This window comes from Cornus florida, unplaced genomic scaffold (assembly GCF_030987335.1).
Source record: "Cornus florida cultivar Cherokee Brave unplaced genomic scaffold, ASM3098733v1 CherokeeBrave_3.0.0_Hap2_Chr01, whole genome shotgun sequence".
Taxonomy (NCBI): domain Eukaryota; kingdom Viridiplantae; phylum Streptophyta; class Magnoliopsida; order Cornales; family Cornaceae; genus Cornus; species Cornus florida.
Window position 1 is genome coordinate 106,801,391 of NW_026775571.1, and position 27,942 is coordinate 106,829,332.

The 27,942-nt window shown below is 33.2% G+C and overlaps 2 protein-coding genes and 1 pseudogene across 2 annotated transcripts; 1 reads left to right on the plus strand and 2 right to left on the minus strand.

Moving 5' to 3' along the window:
• The first annotated feature begins 381 nt into the window (after nt 1-381).
• Nucleotides 382-6,989, plus strand: LOC132312323 (dihydroceramide fatty acyl 2-hydroxylase FAH1-like). Its single transcript, XM_059810663.1, has 7 exons — nt 382-581; nt 1,555-1,617; nt 2,213-2,305; nt 2,562-2,758; nt 2,890-2,995; nt 5,890-6,036; nt 6,553-6,989. Exons 2-7 carry the CDS (start codon nt 1,567-1,569, stop codon nt 6,670-6,672), a joined length of 714 nt encoding a protein of 237 aa, XP_059666646.1. The 5' UTR covers nt 382-581; nt 1,555-1,566; the 3' UTR covers nt 6,673-6,989.
• Nucleotides 6,990-7,798: 809 nt separating this feature from the next.
• Nucleotides 7,799-9,364, minus strand: LOC132279858 (berberine bridge enzyme-like 21). The gene has a single exon (XM_059781915.1). It carries the CDS (start codon nt 9,362-9,364, stop codon nt 7,799-7,801), a length of 1,566 nt encoding a protein of 521 aa, XP_059637898.1.
• A 10,591-nt stretch (nt 9,365-19,955) lies between these two features.
• On the minus strand, nt 19,956-21,544 carry LOC132279869 (berberine bridge enzyme-like 21; annotated as a pseudogene).
• Nucleotides 21,545-27,942: the final 6,398 nt, after the last annotated feature.

Consider the following 27,942-nt stretch of genomic DNA (forward strand, 5'->3'; position numbering starts at 1 on the left):
ATAAACTATAATTATAAAATATAATTTTTCAAAATAAAAACTATTTTAAACAGTAAAAAAAAGGGTATTCCAAAAATATCAATTGTATAGTCCTCTTGACAAATTGTGATAATAAAAAATAAACTACTCAATATTATTGAAGGACCACATTGTAATAATTTCATAATTCCTAATATTTGACTAAAATAAATTGTCAGGAGTAATATTTTCAATTTAGTATGGTCCAAGATCTGTAATTAAAATGAAAGCTCCGCAGAATAATGTCTAATGAGGTCGACCTCATGATTGGGGCCACCATTGCCTTTCTCAATCAATCATCATCATATACAACTGTGAAATGGATGGCCACGATCATTCCAATCCTTTCCCATATGGAAATCAAAATCAAACGGCTTTCGAGTTGCCTGCACAACTTCTGAGTAGAAACTAGAAAGTAGAACACACACTCCCCCACCCTGGTGGCTTGATTTTGAGAGAGCGAGAGAGTCGTTGCAACCGGTGGTGGAGAAGAGAGAGAAAGTCATCCATTAGGGTTTCAAAAGACTCAGTTAGACTCACAGATCGGACCAGCATTGTTATAGGTTAGTTATATTTTACCCTCTGATTTGATTGCTTATGTGGATGAGTAGATCTGAGCTTGTTCTTATTCTTATCAGAAAATTTGTGTTGTTTTAGTGTGAATTTGTTTTTTGAAGTGGAATTTTCAAAGTGCATTGTCGATTTTTTTTTTTTCAAATTTTAGTTGAAAATCTCTGTTATGATACCATTAAAAAGCCCGATTTTTTTTGGGTGATTTTGTACGTGCCTTTTTTTTTTTTCCCCCTACTGGTGGGTTGTACTGAATACTTGAGCAAATCAAAGTGTCGAGATTAGTTTCTGAAATAAATACTGTAGGATTTTTAGTTTAGATTGATTGGCTGATGCAAAATTCTTCATTTGTTGTTGAAAATCTCATCTCAATTCAACTCAATGGCATGTTATTCAATAGTAAAAATGCTTTACAGACAAAATATTAGTTAAAATTTTACAAACAATTTTTGTAGCTACATTGCTTTGGAATCAAAAATAAAATTGTTGGTAGCATGAGTCCACTGTCCTCTAGTACTAATATGTGATTTGTGAACCCTCAGTGTTAGAAAACTGGATCAAATTTTATTTACCGGGAAAAAGAACTGTCTCAAATTTGATATTGAATCTGGTGCTCTTGTTCAGGAAAACTACTGGGCATATGAACCGGAGGCATCCCTTTTTTCTTAAATGATCTGAATCTGATTAAAAACCTCTATTTTTAATGATTATCAGCATTTAAATGAAATTAAATGACCAATTTTTAGTTCCCCATGACATCAACACAAGTGAAAATTACTTCCAAAATAGCCATAGTTGACGAACAGCTTTATGTTCTTGTGAGTTATGGGTTTGCAAATGCATAAGCCACTGTCCATGCAATTTAGTTTCCTTGATTTGATCACTATTCTTTTATGAGTTTGTGTTTTCAGTTTGTTTCTTGCCTAACTCTTTTCTTTTTCCTTTCATATGACACCAATTTTACAGTGAGGTGCCAAGATGGTTGCACGGAAATTTACTGTGGATTTAAATAAGCCTCTTGTCTCCCAGGTAAATGGCCATTGCCACATTTTATCTTCCGTAAACTATGATATTAATAATGATTCAAGAAAATTTTCCAGTATCAATCTTCGATTGCAGTAGTATTAAATCTTATATTGAGTCCTTTGTATGACAATGCTGATCTTCTGTTATCTTCGCATACCATCAGGACTTCAAAAACTGTTTTGAGTTGTTTGTATTCACATGCTAATCTTTGGAAGATATGGTATCATTTTTCTAGGATCTAGGATTGAGTTGTTTCCTTTTGAGAATTTGCCAATTATGAATGGGAACAAAATAACTCCTCTGTTACTTTCCGTTAGTGTAAAGGGACTGCTTGGTGGTGTGTGTCTTCCTTCCTTCTTTATGAGTTGGTTATTCACATTTCTCTTCCATTTGCACCCTGGAAATTTCTGTTCTTGTTCTTTTACTTAAAAAAGCTTCTTAGTCTACCCTGCTTCTCTTTCCTTGTTATTTAGCTTTCTTAATTTCTCTTTTGTTGACTTAACTATTCACCGCTACTTTCTCCAAGCATGTTAGTGAACTTACTCAAATTTATGATTTCTTTTTATTTCAATATAACATTCTGGCAATCTTTTCACAGGTTGGCCATCTAGGAGAAGCTTATCAGGAGTGGGTTCACCAACCCATTGTTAGCAAGGAAGGCCCTCGATTTTTTGAAAGTGAATTTTGGGAGGTATTATACCTTTATGTTTGTCCAGAACAACTTTCAACTGCCATGAGATCACGATATATATATATATATATATATATATATATTTTCCCTCTTTCTCTTTGGGTTGGGCCTGAAACACTATAAAGCAGTATCGAGCATACACAAACTATGTAAATTCTTGGGTGTATATAATCGTATGAGTTAACTATTGGTTTGCAGAGTACATGCTACGGCAATATATATAGCTGAACTTTTGACTTATTTATGCCTGAAACAGTTTTTGACCCGCACAGTATGGTGGGTAATTCCACTAATATGGCTGCCAGTTGTATGTTGGTGTATCTCCTTGTCTATACGGATGGGCCATACATTTCCTCAGACAGCATTCATAGTGATCTTTGGCATTTTTGTATGGACAATTATGGAATACATTCTGCACCGCTTTCTTTTCCACATCAAAACAAAGTCCTATTGGTTAGTTCTGTCTCTCTGACACACAGAAACACACACATAATTTGCTATGCATCTGATTATTAGACATTAGTACTCAGTACACGTTCTTTATTTTCAAACTATGTACTAATGTTTTCAGGAACTTTTTATAGGGGGAACACCATACATTATCTTCTTCATGGTTGCCATCATAAGCACCCCATGGATGGACTGCGTCTTGTCTTCCCTCCTGCTGCAGCAGCTGTTCTGTGTGTGCCGGTATGATCTGTACCACCATTTTCACCTTATTTCTACCATGTGTTGACATATAAAAAGTTGCTTTTTTTTTTTTCTGATATTTTAATTTTATTTTTTCTTTTGGGGTGAGACATGAGAACTGAGAAGGACAACTTGCATCTCTATTTACACTGTAATATGTGGCCTTAATTCTTTTTTTATGGATTATATGATAGTCTCCAGCGATCCTTGATCCTTGTGGTCTTCTCACACATTTTGTTATCCTAGTAATCTGTCTACTTAACCACCTCAACCGTCTCTTATTGTGTGCTTATCTTTGATTTTTGACCAAAGAAGAAATGAAATTGAAGAAAGTATTGTGTCGGAAATTTTGTTTTATGGACATATTAAATTTCTTCTTTTTGGATAGAAAACAAGCAACTCTGTGGACATGATTATCAAGAGCTCGTTTCCTCTGTGTGAGATTTATAGCACATTCAGGTTGTAAATGGGCTAGAACGAACAATGTTACACCTTAGAAATTTTGTTTTGGGTGCGTTTGCATGGGTGCATTGCATGTGTGAAAAGGATTAGCAGTTTAATTTGTTGTCTGATCAACTTGTGAACAATTTGTTGGTAAAGGTAAGACATGAACAGTTCTTAGTGGATAAATAAAGAAATGATGAGATGAACACTTTTTGGTGGATAAATAATGAAGCTCTATATCAGCATGTCAGCCAAATCCTTGTAGTGTCAGTATTTATGATGCAGTTGTCAAACTCATCTAGGAACATCTGTGCATGGTACCTGTCCATATACATGTTCTGGACTGGACAAAGGTTAATCTTATTAAATTGATCTATGGCCAGCGGCATCATCTGAATGGCCTCTTTGGACTGGGGATTCTTTAAGCAAGTTGTAACCTACTGAATTTTATAGGTTGAAATGAAGTTGGATCAGGCCTTGATTTTATTTCATAATTGATACGGTGACTTAGATCCGTTCTCTAACACTGCGATTACCACTAACAATCCTACAACACATGGCTGAGTTGTAATTGCATGTGTCAAAGAGTTTAGTGAGTTTTAATTTGTTGTCTAATTAACTTGTGAACATTTTGCATGTAAAATTTGGTATTTTTAGTCAAAGTCTAGAATAGTATATATCAGTGTTATATGCATCTTTGAAGTGTCAGTATTTAAATTGCAGTTGGCATGAATATGCAACTCATTTAGAAGTATATGTGCACATGACACCTGTCAAGTGTCAACATACATTGAGTGGCCTACGAAGTAGGACAGAAATGTGTATGCCAGTTGTAACCTGTTAAAATTTCAGAATTGAATATGTTGGACCAGGCCTTTGTTTTCTTTGATGTGGTCCTTTTGTCACTATCAATTCTACGATGCCTGGTTGAGTTGTAATATGTGGATCAAACTTGGTTCGTTGATGAATTCTTACAATTTTTGCCACCATAAATTCTACAACTCCTGGCTGAGTTGTAGCAAGTGGATCATGGCTAGTTGATGGATGTTTAGGTATATATTTTGACTTTTGAAATACAGTGAGCAGGGTCTTCTCCCTTTTTCTTTTTTTTTTTTTTTTTTCTGAAAAAAACGTCAGGTTAGAGCAGGTCCAATGGTGAGTTTTTTGGCGATTTTGGGCCAATTTTGAAGAGTGGGCTGCTCCAATGGACTCTTCAAAAAGTGGGCCCCATTAATGCAATCTTGATCCAAGTAGCCAAAAACCAAGATTGGTTTGGCCAATTGCGGGCCTGACATGTGGGCCCGCATCAGGTTTCTTTTTCTTTTTTAATTCTGGCCCAAACAGTATTTTAGCCCAGAACACTGTTTGGGAAGGCCTGTTTGGCTGAAAAAAAAGGAAAAAATTAGTTTTTTGGCTGATTTTGGTCTCTTTTTTTTTTTCCTCAAAATAATTGAACCAAAGAGCTGTTAAGGCACTGTTTGGCTGACCCAAACAGTGCCTTAAAGGCTTTTTCGGGCAAAAAAAGTTAAAAAAAAATAGATAAAAGTGCTTTTTTTTTTATTAAAAAAATTGCTTTTTAAAATTTTCCTATTGACATATAGCCGTTTTAGGCACTGTTTGGCTGACCCAAACAGTTCCTTAACGGCTATATTGGCACAAAAACCTATTTTTTGATTTTTTTTTTTTGAAAAAATTCATTATAAATATATATTTATTTTTTTTAAAAAAAACCTTTCATTTTTCCTCTATAAATATATCAACCCCTAGTATTATTCACCTCATATCCAACCCATCTTCTCTAGTTTTCAACCTACAACTACAACCACTAAGTCATTTTATGTCATATCGTATTGTTTTTAATAATAAATGTTCTATTGTTTAAATTTTTTTTATAATATAGCCCTTTTAAAAATATAGCCGTTAGGAAAAAGTTAAAAAATAAAATTTATTAAAAAATTTAAAAATATTAAGAGAGCGAAAATGCACCATTGGAGTACATCTGATAGCTAAAATTTGGGGATTCTAAAACGCTGACGTGGTTATGGGAAATGCTGACGTGGCTATGGAAAAATGCTGATGTGGCAAATTCGGAGAGCCTGAATTCGAAGAGTCCATTGGAGATGCCCTTAGTGCAGCCTTAGCTATACACTTGTTTACAAGTGCATCCAACTTTTACACAAACAAAAATCATACTTTTGTATCCTCTCTCTTTTTTTTTTTTTTGTTTTCTGAAAAGGATGTTAGGTTTTGTACGGCCTTAGCTATCCACTCATTTACAAGTGCATCCAACTTTTACACAAACAAGAATCATAATTTTATACTGAATAATAACGATGGAACTAGATGAAATCGAATATACCAAGAATATTGTTGATTGGTTTACCAAAAAAGAAGAATATTGTTAATTGATTCTTCTATTGTTCTGACTCGTTGCAATATGTCACTGCCAGTTTTGGAACTTGATCAAGCTGTTATCTACTCCTTCTATTGCTCCTGCTTTGTTTGGTGGTTTTTTGCTGGGTTATGTGATGTATGATGTCACCCATTACTACTTGCACCATGGACAGCCAACCAGTGAAGTTCCTCGAAATCTTAAGGTAAGACCTGCACCTGTTGCACACTTAGTATTTAGATTCCAGCTCCATCACTTATTTGCTTTCTAGTTTATAACTGTTTAATCAGGTTCAAAACATAGCTCGTCATGTGTAATCTTATTTTTGCAATTAACTAATTTTTTTCCCAGCTATCCAAATGAATTTGAAACTTATGATTCTAGGGTATATCTGTCTAATCAATTTTGGATGTTTATTCGCTTGATCTGTGGCTGACCTTTGGCTTGCATGTATGTATGTGCGTGTGTACATTTTTTCTTGACGAATGCATACTCACTTTGGAGGTGGAGATACCATTGGACTACAAGCCTTGGTGACCTTTTATATATATGCTTTGTCTTAGTGGCATGAAATATGCCAAGATTGTCAGGAACATTACACCTGAAGTTTCTATTTATAGGAAATTCGTTTTTGGGCATATGTTGTCCTTGGTTTCTGATCAATTTAGTTATTCAAAAGCCTGTGCAGACAAATGAAGTTTTGCTTGTTTGTGTTGTGCAGAAGTATCACTTAAATCATCATTTCCGCATCCAGAGTAAGGGATTCGGTATCACTTCCTCACTATGGGACAAGGTGTTCGGAACACTTCCTGCACCAAAAGCAGCTGAGAAAAGTGGATAATTTAAACAGTGAATCTATTTAACATAATTTTCCTCCCCGACTTTCTAGCCCCTGTTGGCCTGTCAATTTTGCGGTTGCGCAATGTTTCCAAATTTTAGTGTCAGGAAGGTGTCAATTCTTGTGTTGTCCTTTTGACAATGAAGAAATCTATATGGTTGACACTGCTGGACTTGGATTCGTTTGTTCTTTATGAATTCTTATGGAATCCTTTCTACAATGAGGAATCTGTATAATTGACACTGCCACACTTGGATTAGTTAGTTCTTTGTGAAGGAAGAAATCTCATTGCAATTCCATTAATTTTTCATTTCTGGGTATCTTTTTTTTGGTGGTTATATTTTTGTAATCCTCACTGCTGCCGGTGCTTCTCCAAGTTAAAGTTAGCAATATGGAAAGAAAATTGTCCCGTGTAATTTTAATTATGAAAATTTAATAGACTGATTTTTATTTATTTATTTATTTTATATACGAATACATGGAGCATTGGAGCCATAAATATAAGCCAATTGAGCTCTATTTTATTTTTATGACCACTATAATCAGTACATTTTTGTTTAGATAGTTGACCTAAAAATTATGGATGTACTAAAGTTTGAAGCTATGGCAATGAATATAACAATGCATAAAACCAGACCATTCATTCTTTAGCCAGTTGTATTAAATACCTTTGCTTTTATTTGAATTGAAAATTACATCCATTGGTTCCAAACAAATTGTTGTCGATGTTTGTATCTCTTGTGCAATAATGCCAATGAACATGCAATTTCTTTCAAATTTAAGTAAAAATGTGAAAACCGGAATTGAGAATTAAATAATTGGAATTCCTTACGGAGTACTTTATTCCTTCCAAGTTCAAACAGACTTTTTTGAAGCCTGCCATTCTCTCAAACTCTGCAACTCTTTTTTAATTTAGTGTACTCCACTTGCAATAATACCCACACACACACCATGTTTGGCTTGGATCACAATTTTCTTTCAATAACACTTTTGTACGGGCAAAAGAATCTGGATCGTGCTTAAGCAGCATATAAGTTCACAATAAAAAGTACTTAAATAGAACGAGTAACATAATTATCATAAATATATATATATAAAAAAATGCACAAGTAACAAATTATCATAAATACTATTTCCCTTTAGGTGGATAAGGAGGGATGCTTTGTTGATTCCTGAAGAAATTGTCCGGGTCAATCATCGTCTTTGATTTCACTAATCTTTCAAAGTTGTTTTTGAAATATTTCACTCCAAAGACTTTAGCTTCCTCGTAACCATTATTACCATTGTGATTAATGGTACCAATGTCGAGGTCTCTGTAGTTGAGGAAAGCTTGTCTAGGGGACTTGGAAACGAAAGGTGTCATGAATTCATACATGTGCCTAATCCGGCTCATATGAATCTTGTCCGCCTGGATCCCTTCTTCTATCCAATTGTGTGAGTAGTGAATCTTAAATATGTTTCCCGCTCTATGCGGGAAAGGAGTTTCTTCCTCACCAATTTCATTCATCCTTCCACCATATGGGGTAAAAAAAAATTCTATATTATCTAGTTCTATCATCTTTCTCCATATAGCCTCCAACCCTTCTTTGGGAATAGGATTCTTAACATAATCTGATTTTCTTTTAAAGAAAATCTCGTTTTTGGGTGTGATTTTCGCCCACTGGAGCACCGATTGAAACCAAGTCATTTCGGTGCAGCCAGCTTTATTCACACCCAACTCCGGAAATTCGTTATTCATGATAGACACTAGTCTATCAGCATTGCCCAGAAACATGGCTATGAAGGATGCCTTTAGAGTCTTCTTCTGACCCTTTGTCTTGGCATCCACAGGCTTCAGAAGCAGCCTAATGACAAGATTGTCGTCCATCTTATTGGCTACGAATTGCCACCGGTGAACTAGGTCGGTGGCATTCTGCTCCAGAGTCCTTTCCACAAAAAAGGTGGTTACAATTTCGGGAACTTTAACTAGCCTAAGTTTGTAGGCCAATATGACCCCAAAACTTGCACCACCACCACCTCTTAATGACCAAAAAACGTCTTCGCCCATGGCTTTACGATCTAAAATTCGGCCACGAACATCCACTATACGTGCATCGACCACATGATCCACCGTCATCCCGTATTTACGGATCATATTACCGTAACCACCTCCGCTAATATGGCCGCCGATGCCGACAGTGGGGCAAAGGCCGGCCGGGAAACCATGGGTTTTGCTCTTTTCCGAAATTTGGTAGTAGAAATCACCCAAGATGGCACCGGCTTGCACCCAAGCGGTCTCCTGTTCAATGTTGACCTGGATGGACCGAAGATTGAACATGTCGAGGATGACGAAGGAGGTGTCAGAGACGTAGGAGGTGCCCTCATAGTCATGGCCGCCGCTTCGGATTCTGAGTTGGATTCCGATGGATTTGGCGCACAGAACGGTAGCGGCGACATGGGTTTCGTGGAGAGGGGTGACAATGAGGGAGGGTTTGGGGGTGGTGGAGGTGTTGTAGCGGGGGTTTTTGATGCGGGCTTGGAGAACAGTTAGGAATGAAGTGTGGGTGGGAGTGTAGAGAATGGTTGAGTTTTGGTGTTTGGAGAGGCATTGGATGAAATTGTTGTGGAGTGGTGTACAAGAAATGGGTTGGGCAGAGAAGATTAAAAGAAGAGGAAGAATAATTGAAGCCACAGAAATATATGTTTTGTTGTTCATCATCGGATTTGATCTGGTCGCCGTTTGGAGAGAGAGAGAGAGAGAGAGAGAGAGACGATAAAAGGAGCCGGGACGTAATCCTGGACGTGAAGAATAAAAGAAAAAAGCTTTTCGTTTTCCTTGATTTTTAGGTGGGTATTTATAGAGCTTTCAGCTATGCTCTCAGTCAGCAGTGTCTTTAATCATACCCACTCCTCTCAACTCATCACTCTCCTATTAACCACCTATAACTTTTACAGTTTTAAAAATATTTTTCTACTGCGATTAAAAAGTTTAGTTTTCACAAATTGATACACGAAAATAGCCCTTCGAAAGCCGCAGCCTCACTCAATCCCCTCTGTTTATTGCAAAGTTTCTTCTTTCACTCATTTTATCTTTCTAGTAGAATCTCCCATGTGCCGTATCTGATTTTTTTTCTTTAGCTAGGAAATGAACAATGGCATTTAAGGGGAAAAAGAAAAAAGAAAGCAGAACAGCAACCAAAAAAAAAATAAAAACGGTAACCTCAACATCCCATGCATCAATCTCTTCGGCAAGTTGGAAATGGCATGTCTACTTGTTTTTGGTACGATAATTGGCTTCCTGCTGGACCATTGAGCACTTGATCCTTCCCAAATCCTCACTGTAGCAGGTTTAGACCTTTCAACCACAATAAGCCACTTCATTTCTGGTGGAACTTGGAATTTCCCTGCATCAATCTCTTCGGCAATCCCAGAACTCCTTGCACTTGGTGCTCCAAATAATTCAGGGAATGACAAATTGATTTGGGCAGCCTCACCATCTGGAAGTTTCAGCCACAAGCATACTGCAGCTCTCTTATCACCTTCTTCTCCATCGGTTTCATGGTTCAACTTGGTTTGGAGATCTCCAGCAATCCTACGAATGAAATTCATTATGTGGCTAGCTGTTCAAGGTCGCCTCCCCACTTTGGATAGAAGATCAATGGCTAGATTTGACAATGTACATGCTCTGTGTAACGTCAACCCAGAATCTCATTCTCATCTGTTCTTCTCATGCAAGTATACTTCCCCAATTTGGACTTTCTTCAAGGCGAAATGCAAGATTTCTATTACAACTTTGACATGGCCAGAAATTGCTTCAGTCTTCAGCATCCAGTGGTCTTCTCCATCACCATGGAACCTACTTAGAAAGCTATGCCTCGCAACTCTGGTATATCACATTTGGGAGGAGAGAAATGCTCGTATCTTCCGTGGATCGAAGTTATCATAGAATTCAATTCGGGCAAGGATTTCCCACACCATCACCTCTATCATGAAATTAGGGATCTTCAAGGATTCCATTGCTGCGCATCACATTCTCAAGGACTGGGATCTTTCGCCGTCTTGTTGCCGACCACCGCTGCGTCCACCTGATTGAAAATTTGAAGCCATTGTGCTTCGATCGCTGCAAAAGTCAGTTCACCGGATTTGTATCAGATCCACCATTAACGGCTAATTAGCCGTTAATTGATGGTTTGTTGTTGATTTCTTTGGGCCTGGCCCGTGTATCTGTTGAGCCTTTAGGCTTTTGGTTTCCATCATGTATGGGTTATTTGGGCCAAAGACCTCACATGTACAACTCGTTTATTTATTATATATTAGCTTCATTTTCCGAAAAAAAAAAAAAAAATAAAGGTCCAAGCATTGAGAATCTTATGGCTCCATTCATGAAAGTAATTGAACTTCATTACGATCCACAAAAAAAAATCTAAATTAAGTTGAACAACACACAGGAATAATAAGTAACCTATAGACCAAATTAGTAATTGTCACTTTTACCATTTCATTACTGGTACATGTCACGTGCATCATTATTCCTTGCTCCATTTTTCTTTTTTCTATTCTTTTATATTTAATATTTAAATGTTAAAAATATTTTTTTTACTGCAATAAAAAAGTTTACCGTGATTGAAAAATATAAATGAGAGAATCCATAACTAATCGTACCACTACAAACCCATTCTGCTCTTTAATCGTACCTCTACAAACCCATTCTGCTCTTTAATCGTAGCTCATTCTTGTCATTAATGCTCATGCTGGTTTTTAATATATCATGCATATTGTTTGCATCAAAAAAGACCAAACACACACACACACATAACCTTAAGTAAGTTAATATTACCTAATTGTTTAACAGTTCGCAAAAAGAAAAAAACAAAAAAAAAACGTTAATATTACCTAGTGTTGGTTTTTGCCATGTAGGTATGGAGAAGGAAGACTATGGAAGAACTTCAATACACTCTTTAATGATGAATTACCAAAAGAAAAGGCAGTGTTGAACCACACAATCAACTGAGATTTCGGGTGCAAGGAACCCTAAAAATAAAATAAAATTACTACTAAAAAGATTTAATCAAGTTTATAGAGAAAAAAAAAAAAAAAAAATCCCAAAGGAAGAGAAACCACCACCATGGATCCATATAAATAAATAGTCTATATAATTTTTTATCAATTAAATAAAACACTACACCAGTTCAATTAGAACTTGAAAAGATGAAGAAAAATGTGACATTAAATAACTTGGATATTTATTGAAGAATTTTTTGTAAAATCTCTACTACTACATTTTGTTAGAGAAATAAACATTTCCGGTATTTCTCTTATTTGGTAATTTGCACTCACAGTCTTCATAGTATATAAATTCGAAAGAGTTTTATTTAATTTGCTTCTTCAAGGAATACATAATTGCCTTTTGATTTTGAATTGATTCATTTAAATTATTAAAATACAGAATTAACTTTTAAAATTCTTTTATTTGATCAAAATAACCCTTAAAAAAAAATAAAAAAGAAATCAAATACCATCACTTTGTCCGCCAATGCCATATGCAAACAGACATTTCTCGTATTTCTATTATTTAGTAATCACAAAAAAATCTTCCTTTATTTATCTATTAAATTAATTTGTAAATAGTAATAAGTATTCTCCGTATTTTCATTATTCGGTGATCACAAAAAATCCTTATTTTATTTTTTTGGCCTCCAACCTTCATTAAGAGACTTATGTCATTGAGCTTTATAAAAGAATACTCTCAAAAAGAATAACCATACAAGAAATAAAAAGTATTTATTTAACTTTCAACCATAGTAACTTATCACTCCCTTGAAAAAAAGATTTTAAACTAGAATATTATTAACCAGAAAATAACACATGAAAATAAAAGTATTTTTAATTGAATGAGAATGAAAAGTGAAAATTACACAAATTGATACACGAAAATAGCCCAACTTTCCAAACCCTCAACCTCACTCAGTCCCCTCTATTTATAGCAAAGCTCCAGCTTACCTTTTCGTACCTAATTTCTTCTCTTACTCATTTTCTCTTTCTAGTACAATCTCCCATGTGCTGTATCTTATTTATCCGATTTTTTTTTCTTTTGCTAGGAAATGGACAAATGGCATTCCAGGGCAAAAAGAAGAAGGAAAGCAGAGCATCAACAAAAAAAGGTCACCTAAGAACATCCCACGCATCAAGTCCAAGCATTGAGAATCTTGTGACTTTATTCATGAAAGTAATTGAACTTCATTAGAATCCACAAAAAAAAAATCTAAATTAAGTTGAACACGAGAGAGGAAGAATAGGTAGCCTAAGGACCAAATTAGAAAAGAGATTCATACCTCATCATATCAGTTATATATATATATATATATATATATATATATATATATATATATATATATATATATTATAATTTGCGTATTATATTAATTATCAAATAAATATAATTACTTGTTTTATTGGTTAATACAAATTTTTTATATTATAATATATATATGTATGTGTGGAGGGAAAAAATCCCCTCCAATGAAAATAATCCACGTCATCATAAATATAAACATATCCTTGATAAGTTTATAAAGCCCATCTCGCTCAAACCCAAATTGAGTTTGATACTAGTCCAAGATCACTGTTCACAAGCCCAATACTATTGTTATATGACCTTCAACCCTGTTGAAGCCCGAATTAAGAGATTATAAGCCCAACATATTAATATTTAACATCCGGTCCATTACTCAAACCCAGCCGGATCAAAGTATGTTCAGCCCAGTTACTCAAGAATGCACAAGTCCTACCAGTTGAAGGATTTACCGTAGAAAGAAAATTCTGAGATAGGAATGGAAAGAACTCTATTAGTAAAGAATGTTTATATAGAAAGAATTGGAGGACAAGCAACGCGAGTCCTACCATAATTTTACAATAATTTTACAATCTTTTGTATATAAATAGAGGTTTAGACCTCCAATGAAGGGATCAAGCAATTCTACGCTTCTCTATATACTGTTCTTGTTTATTTTCATTGTTTGTTGAGTTAGTTGTTTTATTTCTCTTAATCATTATTGGTTGGGTGAAATTTTGCACCTACTCTATTAGCCAATACAATATATATATATATTTTTTAGCTTTTATTTTATAATATCTCATTTTTTTCTCTCAACAATTTTACCCCTAATTTAGTAATTTGGACTTCCGTATCAATATATACTTGTACAACTAAATCACTATCTATTAAGTTATAAAATATATAATAATATTTTTATATTTTATTGACCTTATTACAAATAAGTAGATAGACTATTTAAAAGAAGAATAAAAGAAATTATTAGAGTATTTATTTTTATTTATTTATTTATTATATTTTGAGTTTGCGAAATTATTTAAAAATTATTATATTTAAAAATACATTTAAAAATTTCAAAATATAAAAAAATTTTAAAAATTTTTATTTTCACCTACTTACTATATTTTGAATATAAGAACTTTGAATGCTATATTTTGAATATATGAACTTTGAATGGTCAGTGGAGATGATGCTATGAGGGGAGTGAATTGCGGTGATTGTGTCCATTTACAATATCATAAAGGCAATGATGTGATCAGTGGGGCCTACTTGGTTAGAGAAAGCTAAGCTCTTCTAACTCTTCCGTAAAAAGACAACACAATAGTAGTGACATTTTGGTCCAGTTGGTTTTGTTTGACCAAATCAGTTCTCAAAATTCTAAAAGGAATAGGGTTTCCATCATTTATCCACTTTTTTATCTCAATAATCCAATATCACTAGAGCTAAAATTAGTTTCACTTATATGTATTTAGTGGTGTACAGAGAGCAAATTTTTTATTTTTTTTTCAAAAGGCAACAAATACTTTTTTACTGCAATTCAAAAGTTTGCCGTGATTGAAAAATATAAATGACAAAATCCATCAGTTATCGCACCTCTACAAACCCATTCTGCTCTTTAATATAGTATCATTCTTCTCATTAATGCTCATGCTGGTTTTTAATATAGCATGCATATTGTTTGCATGGAAAAAGAGTAAAAGACCAAACACACATACACACAAACATATATAATATATATATATATATATATATATAACCCTAAGTAAGTTATTTGCCAAATATTACCTAGTGTTGGTTTTTGCCATGTGACCATGTAGGTATGGAGAAGGAAGACTATAGGACTTCAATACTCTTTAATGATGAATTACCAAAAAAAAAAAATTACTCTTTAACAAGTCGGTAGATACACTTCCCCGAGCTGTGAGGGAGTCCAAATCCCATCCTCTCACTCTCCTCTCTTTTCAAGTAAAATAAAATTTTATTCTCTATATTATTGTACTAAATATCAATTTAAGTGCTATGTCTAATCTCACTTATTAAACTTTTGATAATGTAATTTAACTTAGAGGATTCTTGTTAAAAAAAGGTGCATCCTAACTTAATTAATTTAGGGGATCCTTTGTGTTGGAAGAGAGAAATATAGTGTAATTGATATTGGGTCCATTGCATTTGAATAAGACAAGTGATGAATAATATTATAAATTATATTTTAAAAATTACCGTATAAATTATTCTCATAGTTAAATGACTGAAAAAAAAATTGTTATGTGGCCGGATTCAAGTTAGACTGATAAGGCGGTTCTTAAAAACAATGTTCAGCAAATAATTTTTTATTTTTATTTTTTTAATCAGGTAAAGACTTTCCTTAGGAATGATTAGCCAAATTTTGAAATTCACAAAAGTTCTGCATAACAAGCTCAATTTTGTTGTTTCAACGACAGACGCACATTTAGAATATTTGTAGTTGCTTATACACTTTGTACGAAAATAATATTCTTACAAAACACTTAATTAAAAATGTATAGCTATAAGTAGAGTCGAACTACACAATTAAGTGAGATTTTGGGTGCAAGAAACACTAAAAATAAAATAAAATTACTGCTAAAAAATTTTAATCAAGTTTATAGAGAAAAAAAATCTCAAGGGAAGAGGATTACTACCGCGGATCCATATAAATAAATAGTCTATATAATTTTTTCTCAATTAAATAAAACACTTCCAATCCAATTAAAACTTGAAAAGATGAAGAAAAATGTGACATTAATAACTTGGATATTTATTGAAGAATCTTTTATAAAATCTCTACAACTACCTCTTATTAGAGAAATAAATAGTGGCTGACATTCTCTGTATTTTTATTATTTGGTAATCACTAAAAAATTCTTGATTGAAATGAGAATGAAAAGTGAAAACTACACACAAATTGATACACGAAATAGCCCAAATTTCGAAAGCCTCAACCTCTCTGAGTCCCCTGTTTATTGCAAAGCTCCAGCTTACAATTGTTTTCTCTCTCCCATGCGTTGTGTTTTACATATCTGATTTCTTCTCTTACTCATTTTCTCTTTCTAGTACAATCTTCCTTCCATGTGTTGTATCTGATTTTTTTCTTTTGCTATGAAATGGACAATGGCATTTTAAAGGGAAAAAGAAGAAGGAAAGCAGAACAACAACAAAAAAAAAAATGTAACCTCAAAACATCCCATACATCAAGTCCAAGCACTGGGAATCTTGTGACTCTATTGATGAAAGTTGTTGAACTTCATTACAATCCACACAAAAAATCCAAATTAAGTTGAAAACGACAGGGGAATAATAGGTTGCCTATGGACCAAATTTGAAAAGAAGTTCCATATCTCATTATATCATTTATATATATTTTTTATTAATTAATTATAGTTTGTACATTATATTAATTATCAAAAAAATATAATTATTTTTTTATTGGTTAATTCAAAAAATTTATATTATAATATATATATATATGTATGTATGTATAATTTATAATAAATTATTTATGCTTAGTAAATTGTATTAACTATCAAATAAAAACAGAGATACTCAATATGTCGCATCAGTTCTGTAACCACGCCACCATACGCCTCAAATGGTAATCCCACTCTTCCATGCGCTTTCACGCTCACCAGCGGTAATCCCGCACCTTAACGTGTCGGATTAGCTCCATCACCGCGCTACCATGCGTCATCAGTGGTCATCAAGCGTTCACACCAATGCTGACATGTCAAGTGACGTAAAATAAATCTATGAAGATCTTAGAGGTAGATGCGTCGTAAAGATTCATCACGTTATGAATCTTTAACGTGATGAATCTTTACGACGCATCTACCTCTAAGATCTTCATAGATTTATTTTACGTCACTTGACATGTCAGCATTGGTGTAGCGTCGTCGATGTCAGTAATTATACCACATCGCCTACAATGTCATTTATCGCGTAACAGTAGTGCCAAATCATCTGTCACTTTAATTATCATGCCATCAACAACATTGCCATCAGTGCCATGTCAATTATTTTTTAACAGAAGAAGAGGGACAATCGATCACTGATGTACCTCAACACCCCACGTTGGTCTTTAATATAAATTGAATATTGGAGGAAAGTTTGGAAGGGTGATGCTTAGCTGAATGGCGCAGAGCCTTAAATTCAGAATAACAGAGTATCTGTTATGCCGTAGACTTGTCATAAAAGATGATGCTTTGGAAAAAAAGGTGTATCAACAAGTTCGTACTAGTCAGAATAGTAACTCTCAACAAGCCCCATCCTAGTATTTAATTACACCCATCTCTCTCCTATTAACTATCTTTCACCTTAATTTCATTACTGTACTTCTCACGTCCACTCTTATTCCTCACTCCATTTATCTTGTTTCTATTATTTTATACTTGAGAGAATCAATATCTACAAGCTCATACTTCACTTTAATATATCATTATTGTCATTAATTTTTGGGCATTCATTGCTGGGAAATGGACAATGACATTTAAGTGGAAAAGAAGAAGCTAGGAAAGCAGAAACAGCAACCAAAAAATAGGTAATCCGAAAACATCCCATGCCAAGCATTGAGCAACAAGTCATATGGCTCTATTCATGAAAGGGCACTTTATTATAATTCACAAAAAAATCCAAAGTTGAACACGATAGTCTACAGAGGAATAATAGGAAGCATATGGATCAAATTAGAAAAGAGATTCTATATCTCGTTATATTAGTTATATGTATATTTTTATTAATTAATTATAATTTGTGCATTATATTAATTATCAAATAAATATAATTGGTTTTTTATTGGTCAATACAAGTTTTTTTATATTAGATTATATATATGTGTGTGTGTGTGTATATATATATATAATTTATGATGAATTATTTATGCTCTGTGTATTGTATTAATTATCAAATAAAAACAGCTACTCTTCTATTAGTTAATGCAAGGCATTTTTTTTTTTTGCTTTTATCTTATGATTACCTCTTTGCACTTCTTCTAACTTTTTAAATTCTATTGCATGTCAATACTTGTTCAAATTTTTGTTTTTGTAATTTGTGGACTCTTTTTCAAGTAGATTTGCACAACTAAATCACTATCAATTAAGTTAAAAATATATATAAATAGTATTTTTATATTTCATTGAGTTTCTTTCAAATTAAGTAAATAGACTAATCTAGAAATAATAAAAAAAACAATAATAATAATAAATAAATAAACTATTAGTATTGTATTAATATAAACAATGTGAGAAGGCCTAATTTACTAATTTCACTTTAGGCCCGGCCGTCTACTTGAAGAACAAACAATTTATTAAAGAAAGGCATCTTTGATTCATTCATCAGAAACAATTTTCAAAAATTTTTGTAACAAAAAACAGTTTCATATAACCACATCTCTCATCCTTATGACAAATTCATATAGAAGAAACCCACTTCTCTGTTTTATTGTGTTAATTAACCTGCTCCAATTATTTGGATATATATTAAATAAAAAATTCGATAACTCGATAATGAACCGAATTTGATAACCCTTATTTTACGGATATGAATTGAAGGAAGGTAAATAACTGTCTAACATACGGTAAATTTTATTTATTTATTTATGTATTTATTTTTTTGTGCATGTTGTAAAAAGCTTTTGCCATGTTTTTTGTACCCTGTAATTAGTGTTTTGTTTTATAAAAAAAAAAAAAAAAAAAAAAAAAAAAAAAAAAAAAAAAAAGGAAGAAGAAACAATCATTCCATCTCAAAAATTTTTTGCACGGGTAAAAGCTTTATACGTATTAAAGCTGATAAATTAGTAAACAAGTACCAAAAAATTACATTTACAAAACAAAACAAACAAATGATTCAATCACCCATTTACTCCAATCACCTCAAAGTTTTTCATCTTCATAAACGTGTCAAGCCAAACTCACTGGATACATCTCACAAGTGATTTGAACAATCTCAAAGTCATATTTGATCTGCATGTTCTTCAACTCCTCTGGAGTGAACTTCTTTATGACCTTTGATTTTGCTTTCAGCCTCTGAAATCAGTGCTGCATGAGGAGAACAATAGGGCAAAGTTAATCAATCTCCAAAAAGATGAAGTTATAGATACACACACAACAGAGATGGTGGGCAATTCCATTAATTTTTCATTTCTGGGTATCTTTGTTTTTGGTTATTATATTTTTGTAATGCTCACTACTGCCAGAGCTTCTCCAAGTTAAAGTTAGCAATGTGGAAAGAAAATTGTCCAGTCTAATTTTAATTATGAAAATTTGAGCCATAAATATAAGCCAATTGAGCTCTATTTTATTTTTATTACCACTATAATCAGTAACTTTTTGTTTAGATAGTTGACCTAAAAATTATGGATGTACTAAAGTTTGAAGCTATGGCAATGAATATTACAATGCATAAAACCAGAGCATTCATTCTTTAGGCAGTTGTATTAAATACCTTTGTTTTTATTTGAATTGAAAATTACATCCATTGGCCAAACAAATTATTGTCCTTTATCCACTGATGTTTCCTGTTTTTTTCTTCCTTCATAAACTGGACATGTTACATTGCTTCTACATCTCATGTGCAATAATGCCAATGAACATGCAATTTCTTTCAGTAAAAATGTGAAAATGGGAATTGAGAATTAAATAATCGGAATTCCGTACAGAGTACCATTTTTTTTTTTTTTAAGTTGTAACTACTTTTTCGAAGCATGCCATTCTCTCAACCATACATAGAAACTCTGCAACGCTATTTTAATTTAGTGTACTCCACTTGCAATAATACCCACACACACCATGTTTGGCTTGGATCACCATTTACTTTCAATAACACTTTTGTATGCGCAAAAGAATATGGATTGTGCTTAAGCAGCATATAAGTTCACAAAATAAAAAGTACTTAAATAGAACAAGTAACAAATTCTCATAAATATATATATATATAATGCACAAGTAACAAATTATCATAAATACTATTTTCCTTTAGGTGGATGAGGAGGGATGCTTTGTTGATTCCTGAAGAAATTGTCCGGGTCAATCATCGTCTTTGATTTCACTAATCTTTCAAAGTCGTTTTTGAAATATTTCACTCCAAAGACTTTAGCTTCCTCGTAACCATTATTACCATTGTGATTAATGGTACCAATGTCGAGGTCTCTGTAGTTGAGGAAAGCTTGTCTAGGGGACTTGGAAACGAAAGGTGTCATGAATTCATACATGTGCCTAATCCGGCTCATATGAATCTTGTCCGCCTGGATCCCTTCTTCTATCCAGTTGAGTGAGTAGTGAATCTTAAATATGTTTCCCGCTCTATGCGGGAAAGGAGTTCTTCCTCACCAATTTCACTCATCCTACCACCATAATGGGTGAAAAAAAATTCTATATTATCTAGTTCTATCATCTTTCTCCATATAGCCTCCAACCCCTCTTTGGGAATAGGATTCTTAACATAATCTGATTTTCTTTTAAAGAAAATCTCGTTTTTGGGTGTGATTTTCGCCCACTGGAGCACCCATTGAAACCAAGTCATTTCAGTGCAGCCAGCTTTTTTCACACCCAACTCCGGAAATTTGTTATTCATGATAGACACTAGTCTATCAGCATTGCCCAGAAACATGGCTATGAAGGATGCCTTTAGAGTCTTCTTCTGACCCTTTGTCTTGGCATCCACAGGCTTCAGAAGCAGCCTAATGACAAGATCGTCGTCCATCTTATCGGCTACAAATTGCCACCGGTGGACTAGGTCGGTGGCATTCTGCTCCAGAGTCCTTTCCACAAAAAAGGTGGTTACAATTTCGGGAACTTTAACTAGCCTAAGTTTGTAGGCCAATATGACCCCAAAACTTGCACCACCACCACCTCTTAATGACCAAAAAACGTCTTCGCCCATGGCTTTACGGTCTAAAATTCGGCCACGAACATCCACTATACGTGCATCGACCACATGATCCACTGTCATCCCGTATTGACGGATCATATTACCGTAACCACCTCCGCTAATATGGCCGCCGATGCCGACCGTGTGGCAAAGGCCGGCCGGGAAACCATGGGTTTTACTCTTTTCTGAAATTTGGTAGTAGAAATCACCCAAGATGGCACCGGCTTGGACCCAAGCGGTCTCCTGTTCAATGTCGACCTGGATGGACCGAAGATTGAACATGTCGAGGATGACGAAGGAGGTGTCGGAGACGTAGGAGGTGCCCTCATAGTCATGGCCGCCGCTTCGGATTCTGAGTCGGATTCCGATGGATTTGGCGCTCAGAAGGGTAGCGGCAACATGGGTTTCGTGGAGAGGGGTGACAATGAGGGAGGGTTTGGGGGTGGTGGAGGTGTTGTAGCGGGGGTTTGTGATGCGGGCTTGGAGAACAGTTAGGAATGAAGGGTGGATGGGAGTGTAGAGAATGGTTGAGTTTTGGTCTGAGTGTTTGGAGAGGCATTGGAGGAAGTTGTGGTGGAGTGACTGTAATGGTGTACAAGAAATGGGTTGGGCAGACAAGAGTAAAAGAAGAGGAATAATAATTGAAGGCACACAAATATATGTTTTGTTCATCATCATCATCATCCTTTTCTGATTAATAAAATGGAAGGAAGGAAGAAGAGTTTGTGATCGATTTAAGAAAAAGAGTTTGATTCATGTTCTCTTCTCTTCCTGTTTTATAGAAATCTTTCACGAGTGAAACAACTTCCCGTGAATGCCCAACAAATTTGTTTCTTCTTCTGTCCCGGTATGGTAGCTTTTTGTTCCTCCTTTTCTTTGCTCTTATGAATTCATTGTCAAACCAGTGTCTTAAAAACTTGGTCTTATCAGATTTTTCATTCCAACTATCTTTGTGTTGATCCATCAACTATCTTTGTGTTAATAAAAAAGAAAAACAATTAACAAAACTACTTCAATTTGAAAAAAAAAAAAAAGAAAAAAAAAAAAGTAATTTCAGAGACATGATAAGAGACACTGGTTTGACAACGGAATGCATTCATAAGAGCAAAGAAAAGGAGGAACCAATAACTCCCATACCTTTTGTACGCCGGATAGAAGAAAAGAATTTATTGGGCATTCACGGGGAATTTATTGGGCATACATGTCACGTGCATCGTTATTCCTTGCTCCATTTTTTTTTTTTTATTCTTTTATATTTAATATTTAAATGTTAAAAATATCTTTTTACTGCAATTACAAAGCTTACCGTGATTGAAAAATATAAATGAGAGAATCCATCACTAGTCGTACCGCTTCAAACCCATTCTACTCTTTAATACTACCTCTACAAACCCATTCGATCTGCTCATTCTTGTCATTAATTGCTCATGCGCGCGCGCGCGCGCGCGCACACACATATATATATATATAACCCTAAGTAAGTTAATATTACCTAGCGTTGGTTTTTGCCATGTAGGTATGGAAAAGGAAGACTATTGGAAGAACTTCAATACACTCTTTAATGATGAATTACCCCAAAAGAAAAAAAAAATAAATAAATAAATAAACTACTCTTTAACAAGTAGATTTGGTAGAGACACTCCCTGAATCGTATGAGAGTCTAAGCTTGACTTATCCCATCCTCTCACTCTACTTTCTTGCCAAGTAGAATAAAAATTTATTCTCTATATTATTGTAAATTAATTACTAAATATCAATTCAAGTGCTATCTCTATCTAGCATCTCACTAATTAAACTTTTGATAATATAATGAATAATTAACTTGGAGGATTCTTGTTAAAAAAAATTGCATTGTAACTTAGTTAATTTAGAGGAGCCTTGGAGTTGGATGAGATTGAGAGAAACTACTTGATGAAATATCGTGTAATTGATATTGGGTGGATTTCTTTTGAATAAGATAAGTGATGGGTATTATTATAAATTAAATTTTAAAAATTACTGTTTAAATTATTCTCATAGTTAAATGACTAAAAACAAAAATGTTATGTGACCGGATTCAACTTAGGCTGATAACTCGTTCTTAAAAACAATATTCACCAAACAATTTTTAATTATGAAAATTAACAGACTGATTTTTATTTATTTATTTTATATACGAATACATGGGGCATTGGAGCCATAAATATAAGCCAATTGAGCTCTATTTTATTTTTATTACCACTATAAACAGTACCTTTTTGTTTGGATAGTTCGCCTAAAAATTACGGATGTACTGAAGTTTGAAGCAATTGCAATGGATATAACAATGCATATTTTGGTAATTATTCGTTGGACGTAAATTTCATTTATATAAAATTAAAGCAAAGATTATTATTGAGTTTAAGAAAGTGTTACATTATTGTTTTATTTTTAATTTTTTTTTTAAAACCATTACAAGAAATACACTCACTTATTTCTGTTTGAAACTTCAACCTTCCTTCTATTTTAGAAGGCAAAGAAATGTCATGGTCTGGTTGATCTCTACTTCATTTTCTAGTCAACAAATGCAGCTAGGTCTTATCAATAAGAAATTAAAAATAATAAATGAAAACCAAGAATTGGTCAGAATAGGCTAACTGAAGCTTGTTTAGAGCCTTTCCATTATTTCAAACAGCATAAGAAAAAGAGTAATATTGCAAATATGAACACTTGCTAGTTGTTTGACTTTCAGAATATAGCTATGGTCATGCTGGTTTTTAAAAATTTTTTTTTTTTACTGCAATTTAAGTGCTATCTCTCTATCTAAAATCTCACTAATTAAACTTTTGATAATGTAATGAATAATTTAACTTAGGGTCCGTTTGGTTAGACAGAAATGTATGATGGAAAGTGAAAGTGAAAGAAAGGAAAATCAAATTTCCAGCATACATTTGGTTAGCAGGAAAAATTTTCATGAAAGTTGTGGGAAAATATTATTTTACTAGTTTGGATAGCATGAAAAAAAAAAGAAAATGATTTACTTACCAAAACTACCCTCATGATTTCAAACACTTAAAAAAAAATTAATTTTGTGTTAGATGAATCATCTTTATACTTAATTATTTATATTAATTTTTAACAAATAAATAGTAAAATGATGGATTTTTAATAATTATTATTATTATTTATATTCATATTTAAATTAGAACAAACTAAGGAGAACTGGATTTTAGTTATCAAATTCTTTTTATTTTGTGTTTTAAATAATAATTATTTATATTCATATGTAGAATGTATATGTTTTTATTGGAATATTAAATATATCTTTTTTGCAAGCTCCTTGAAGAAACACTAAATGACAATACTCTAGGATAAAAATGGTCATGCAAAAGCAACATTTTATAGTTAATGTAAAATAATTTTTTGGTTCATGCATAATTTATCGGTCCACTTTCATATTTTATGACTATGAGCCATGCAAATTTTTTTTATACAAAAATCACATATGATTTGAGAATAAAACTCTATTAAGTTTCAAAACTGTATAGATTTTAAAAAAATAAATATTATTTTGATTTCCATAAAAAATAAATATTATTTTGATATCCATCCATATGAGATGGTTATCTCATATAAATAATATGATGACTCTAATTCATGTCCTCTCATATATCTATTGAGATATTGATAAAAATTAAAAGTAATATAATTCTACTATTCAATTTTTAATTTATTTTTAAAAAATTTAGGTAACGACGGTATTAAATATGATGAATCCAAATATGTGTCCTAGTAAATAGATGACATAACTTAATAACCTATGTGAAAAAAATTGGAGAAATAATTCAATTGGGTTATAATAGGAAATTCGGAAATTAAATGACAGTTTTGAGCGAGAAAGTAAACTTTGTTGTATTTTATGCGGGGAAATATTTTAGGAAAATTTATCCGATATGGGAATCCACTTTTCCCAAAATTTTCTCTTTCTAGGTAACCAAACTCTAAAAAATTAAAAAAAAAAAATTCCGTTTCTTTTCCTTTTTACCTACTTCACGCTAACCAAACAAAACCTAGAGAATTCTTGAGAGAAAGTACTTGATGAAATATCGTGTGTAAATTGGTATTGGGTGGATTTTTTTTGAATAAGATAAGTGATGGATATTATTATAAATTAAATTTTAAAAATTACTGTATAAATTATTCTCATAGTTAAATGACTGAAAACAAAAATGTTATGTGACCGGATTCAACTTAGGCTGATAACTCGTTCTTAAAAGCATTGTTCACCAAACAATTTTTTATTTTTATTTTTTTAATCAGGTAAAGACTTTCCTTAAGAATGATTGGCCAAAATTTGAAATTCACTAAAGTTTTGTGCAACAAGCCCAATTTTATTGTTCCAATGACGGACGCATATTTAGAATATTTGTCGTTGCTTATACACTTTGAAAATAATATTCTTACAAAACACTTAATTAAAAATTTATAACGATAAGCAGGGTCGGACCACACAACCAAGTGAGATTTCGGGCACAAGGAACACAAAAAATAAAATAAAATTACTACTAAAAAGATTTAATCTAGTTTATAGAGAAAAAAAAAAAAAAAAAATTCAAGGAAAGAGAATCCACCATCGGATCCATATAAATAAATAGTTTATATAATTTTTTCTTAATTAAATAAAACACTCCACCAGTCTAATTAGAACTTGAAATATGAAGAAAAATGTGACATTAAATAGCTTGGATATTTATTGAAGAATTTTTTGTAAAATCTCTACGACTACCTCTTGTGAAATAAACTGTCACAGACATTCTCTGTATTTTTATTATTTGGTAATCACGAAAAAATCTGCATTTATTTATCTATTAAATTAATTTGTTAATAGTAGTAGGTATTTTCAGTATTTTTATTATTTGGTGATCGCGAAAAATTCTTCCTTTATTTTTCTGGCCTCCAACTTTTATTAAGAGACTTATGTCATTGAGATTTATAAAAGAATACTCTCGAGGAATAACTATATAAGAAATAAAAAATATTTATTTAACTTTCGGCCATGGTGACTTATCACTCCCTTGAAACAAGAGTTTAAATTAGCATATTATTAACAAAAAAATAACATATGAAAACAAAAGTATTTTAATTTGGATGAGAATGAAAAGTGAAAACACACTAAATAACCCAACTTTCGAATGCCTCGAACCTCACTGAGTCCCCTGTATTTATAGCAAAGCTCCAGCTTACAAATTTTTTCTATCTCCCATGTGTTGTGTTGTACTTGAACCTGTTTTCTTCTCTTACTTATTTTCTCTTTCTAGTACAATCTCCCATGTGTTGTGTATGTTGGTAAAATATATGTTGAATGTGACTTTTAAGATATAACAACCTTTATACTAATATGTCATGAGACAATTAACAATATGCTAATAAATCATTAATTAAATATGCAACTCTATATTTAATTAAATATACAAAATAAAGCAATAAAATAATAATAATATGCAAGGAATGAACCTGGACCGAGGCTAGTATTGGATACTATATCCTTAAGATAGATTCGCCCCGCTATGGTGCTAACGGACTCAGTGGCGTCTATCTCCCAGGATACAACGGTCTACATCCACCAGTAGCAGCACTACAAACTCGTGGATACGGCGAACCTCCTCTGTGTAATACTCTCTCTGACTAAAAAATGCATCTATATACTATATAAATGCTGAATTGGGTGTAATCCGAACCAAATGGTTCGGACCAATCTTAATATAGCTCGATGAAATTGGATTAGGATCGAAGTGGCTCGAACCACTTAACCTAAGGTTTGAACCCACTTGCGTTGGGTTCTAGTCTAGAGAGGGAGATAGAAGAAAATGAAAATGAATAACTTGCAAATGATCCAAATGGGGGTATTTATAGAAACAGAAATGCCTTTTCTGATTGGGTGCGTCTCTTCATCATTGGACACAACCATTACAATAGGTTGCAATGGTTCACATGGTGTCTATTCACCACTAGACACATCCATTCCAATAAGTTGCAATGGTTCACATGGTGTCTGTTCACCAATAGACACATCCATTCCAATAGGTTGCAATGGTTCACATGGTGTCTGTTCACCAATAGACACATCCATTCCAATAGGTTGCAATGTGTCTTTTCGAATGGGTGCAACCATGGTTCATGATGGTTCGAAAAAAGGTGTAACCTTTTGAAAAAACTAAAAAGTGGTTTTTTAATTTAAAAGGTGTAACCCTTTAGAAAAACTAAAATATGGTTTTTTTAATTTAAAAGGTGTAACCTTTTAGAAAAACTAAAAAGTAGTTTTTTTAATTCAAAAAACCAACCACCCAAAAAAAACATACTCATTTGTAAAACCCATTTAAATAAGCCCAGCCCAAAATTAGGCCCAATCTAAAATTCCAAAAAAGAATAATTTGAACTTTACAATTAGGCCCAAGCCCAAGCCCAAATCCTAAACTCAGCTTATTTAAATTTCAATTTGTTTCAACATTTTTTCCATGTGGGACAAACATTTCCCACATTTTGCATACCTATTTAGGCTTATCAAAACACTACACTTTGGAGCTAATTTCTCATTCATCCAGAAACGGATTTCAGAAAGTAAATATACCACGTTCATCTCCTTGCGTAGAGAAACGTGTTTGTCTAGAGATCCGTAAAAAATTAGTAGCGGAATCTATTTCAAATCTCATCCAAAGTTTATATTTTTAATGCCCCCGTTTCCAACAATCCCCCACATGAATGGAAATTTGCGTAAAATGCAAAAGATGATCATGCAGACACTAGAGAGAGTATAATCGAAAAGTTACTGCATCAGGATAAGTGGCTTTTGGCTTTGAACCTTCCCTAGTGTATTGCTATCGGATTTACTGGCTAACCAGTGAACGCAATGTCTTGAACTGTTCAGCCGTTTATGTAAACCAAGACAATAACAAACACACAGTAGCTTTCCTCACAAAGTTGGTTCTCATTGTTGTGTTCATTTTGGCCCTGAACAAGTCCTGGTATTCAATGAGTGCTCTAGAAAACTTAGCCTTTATAGTTCTCATAGAAGCGGCCTTACTTCATACTCATATAGGTGACTTCTTATTAAGAGTATCCTACCA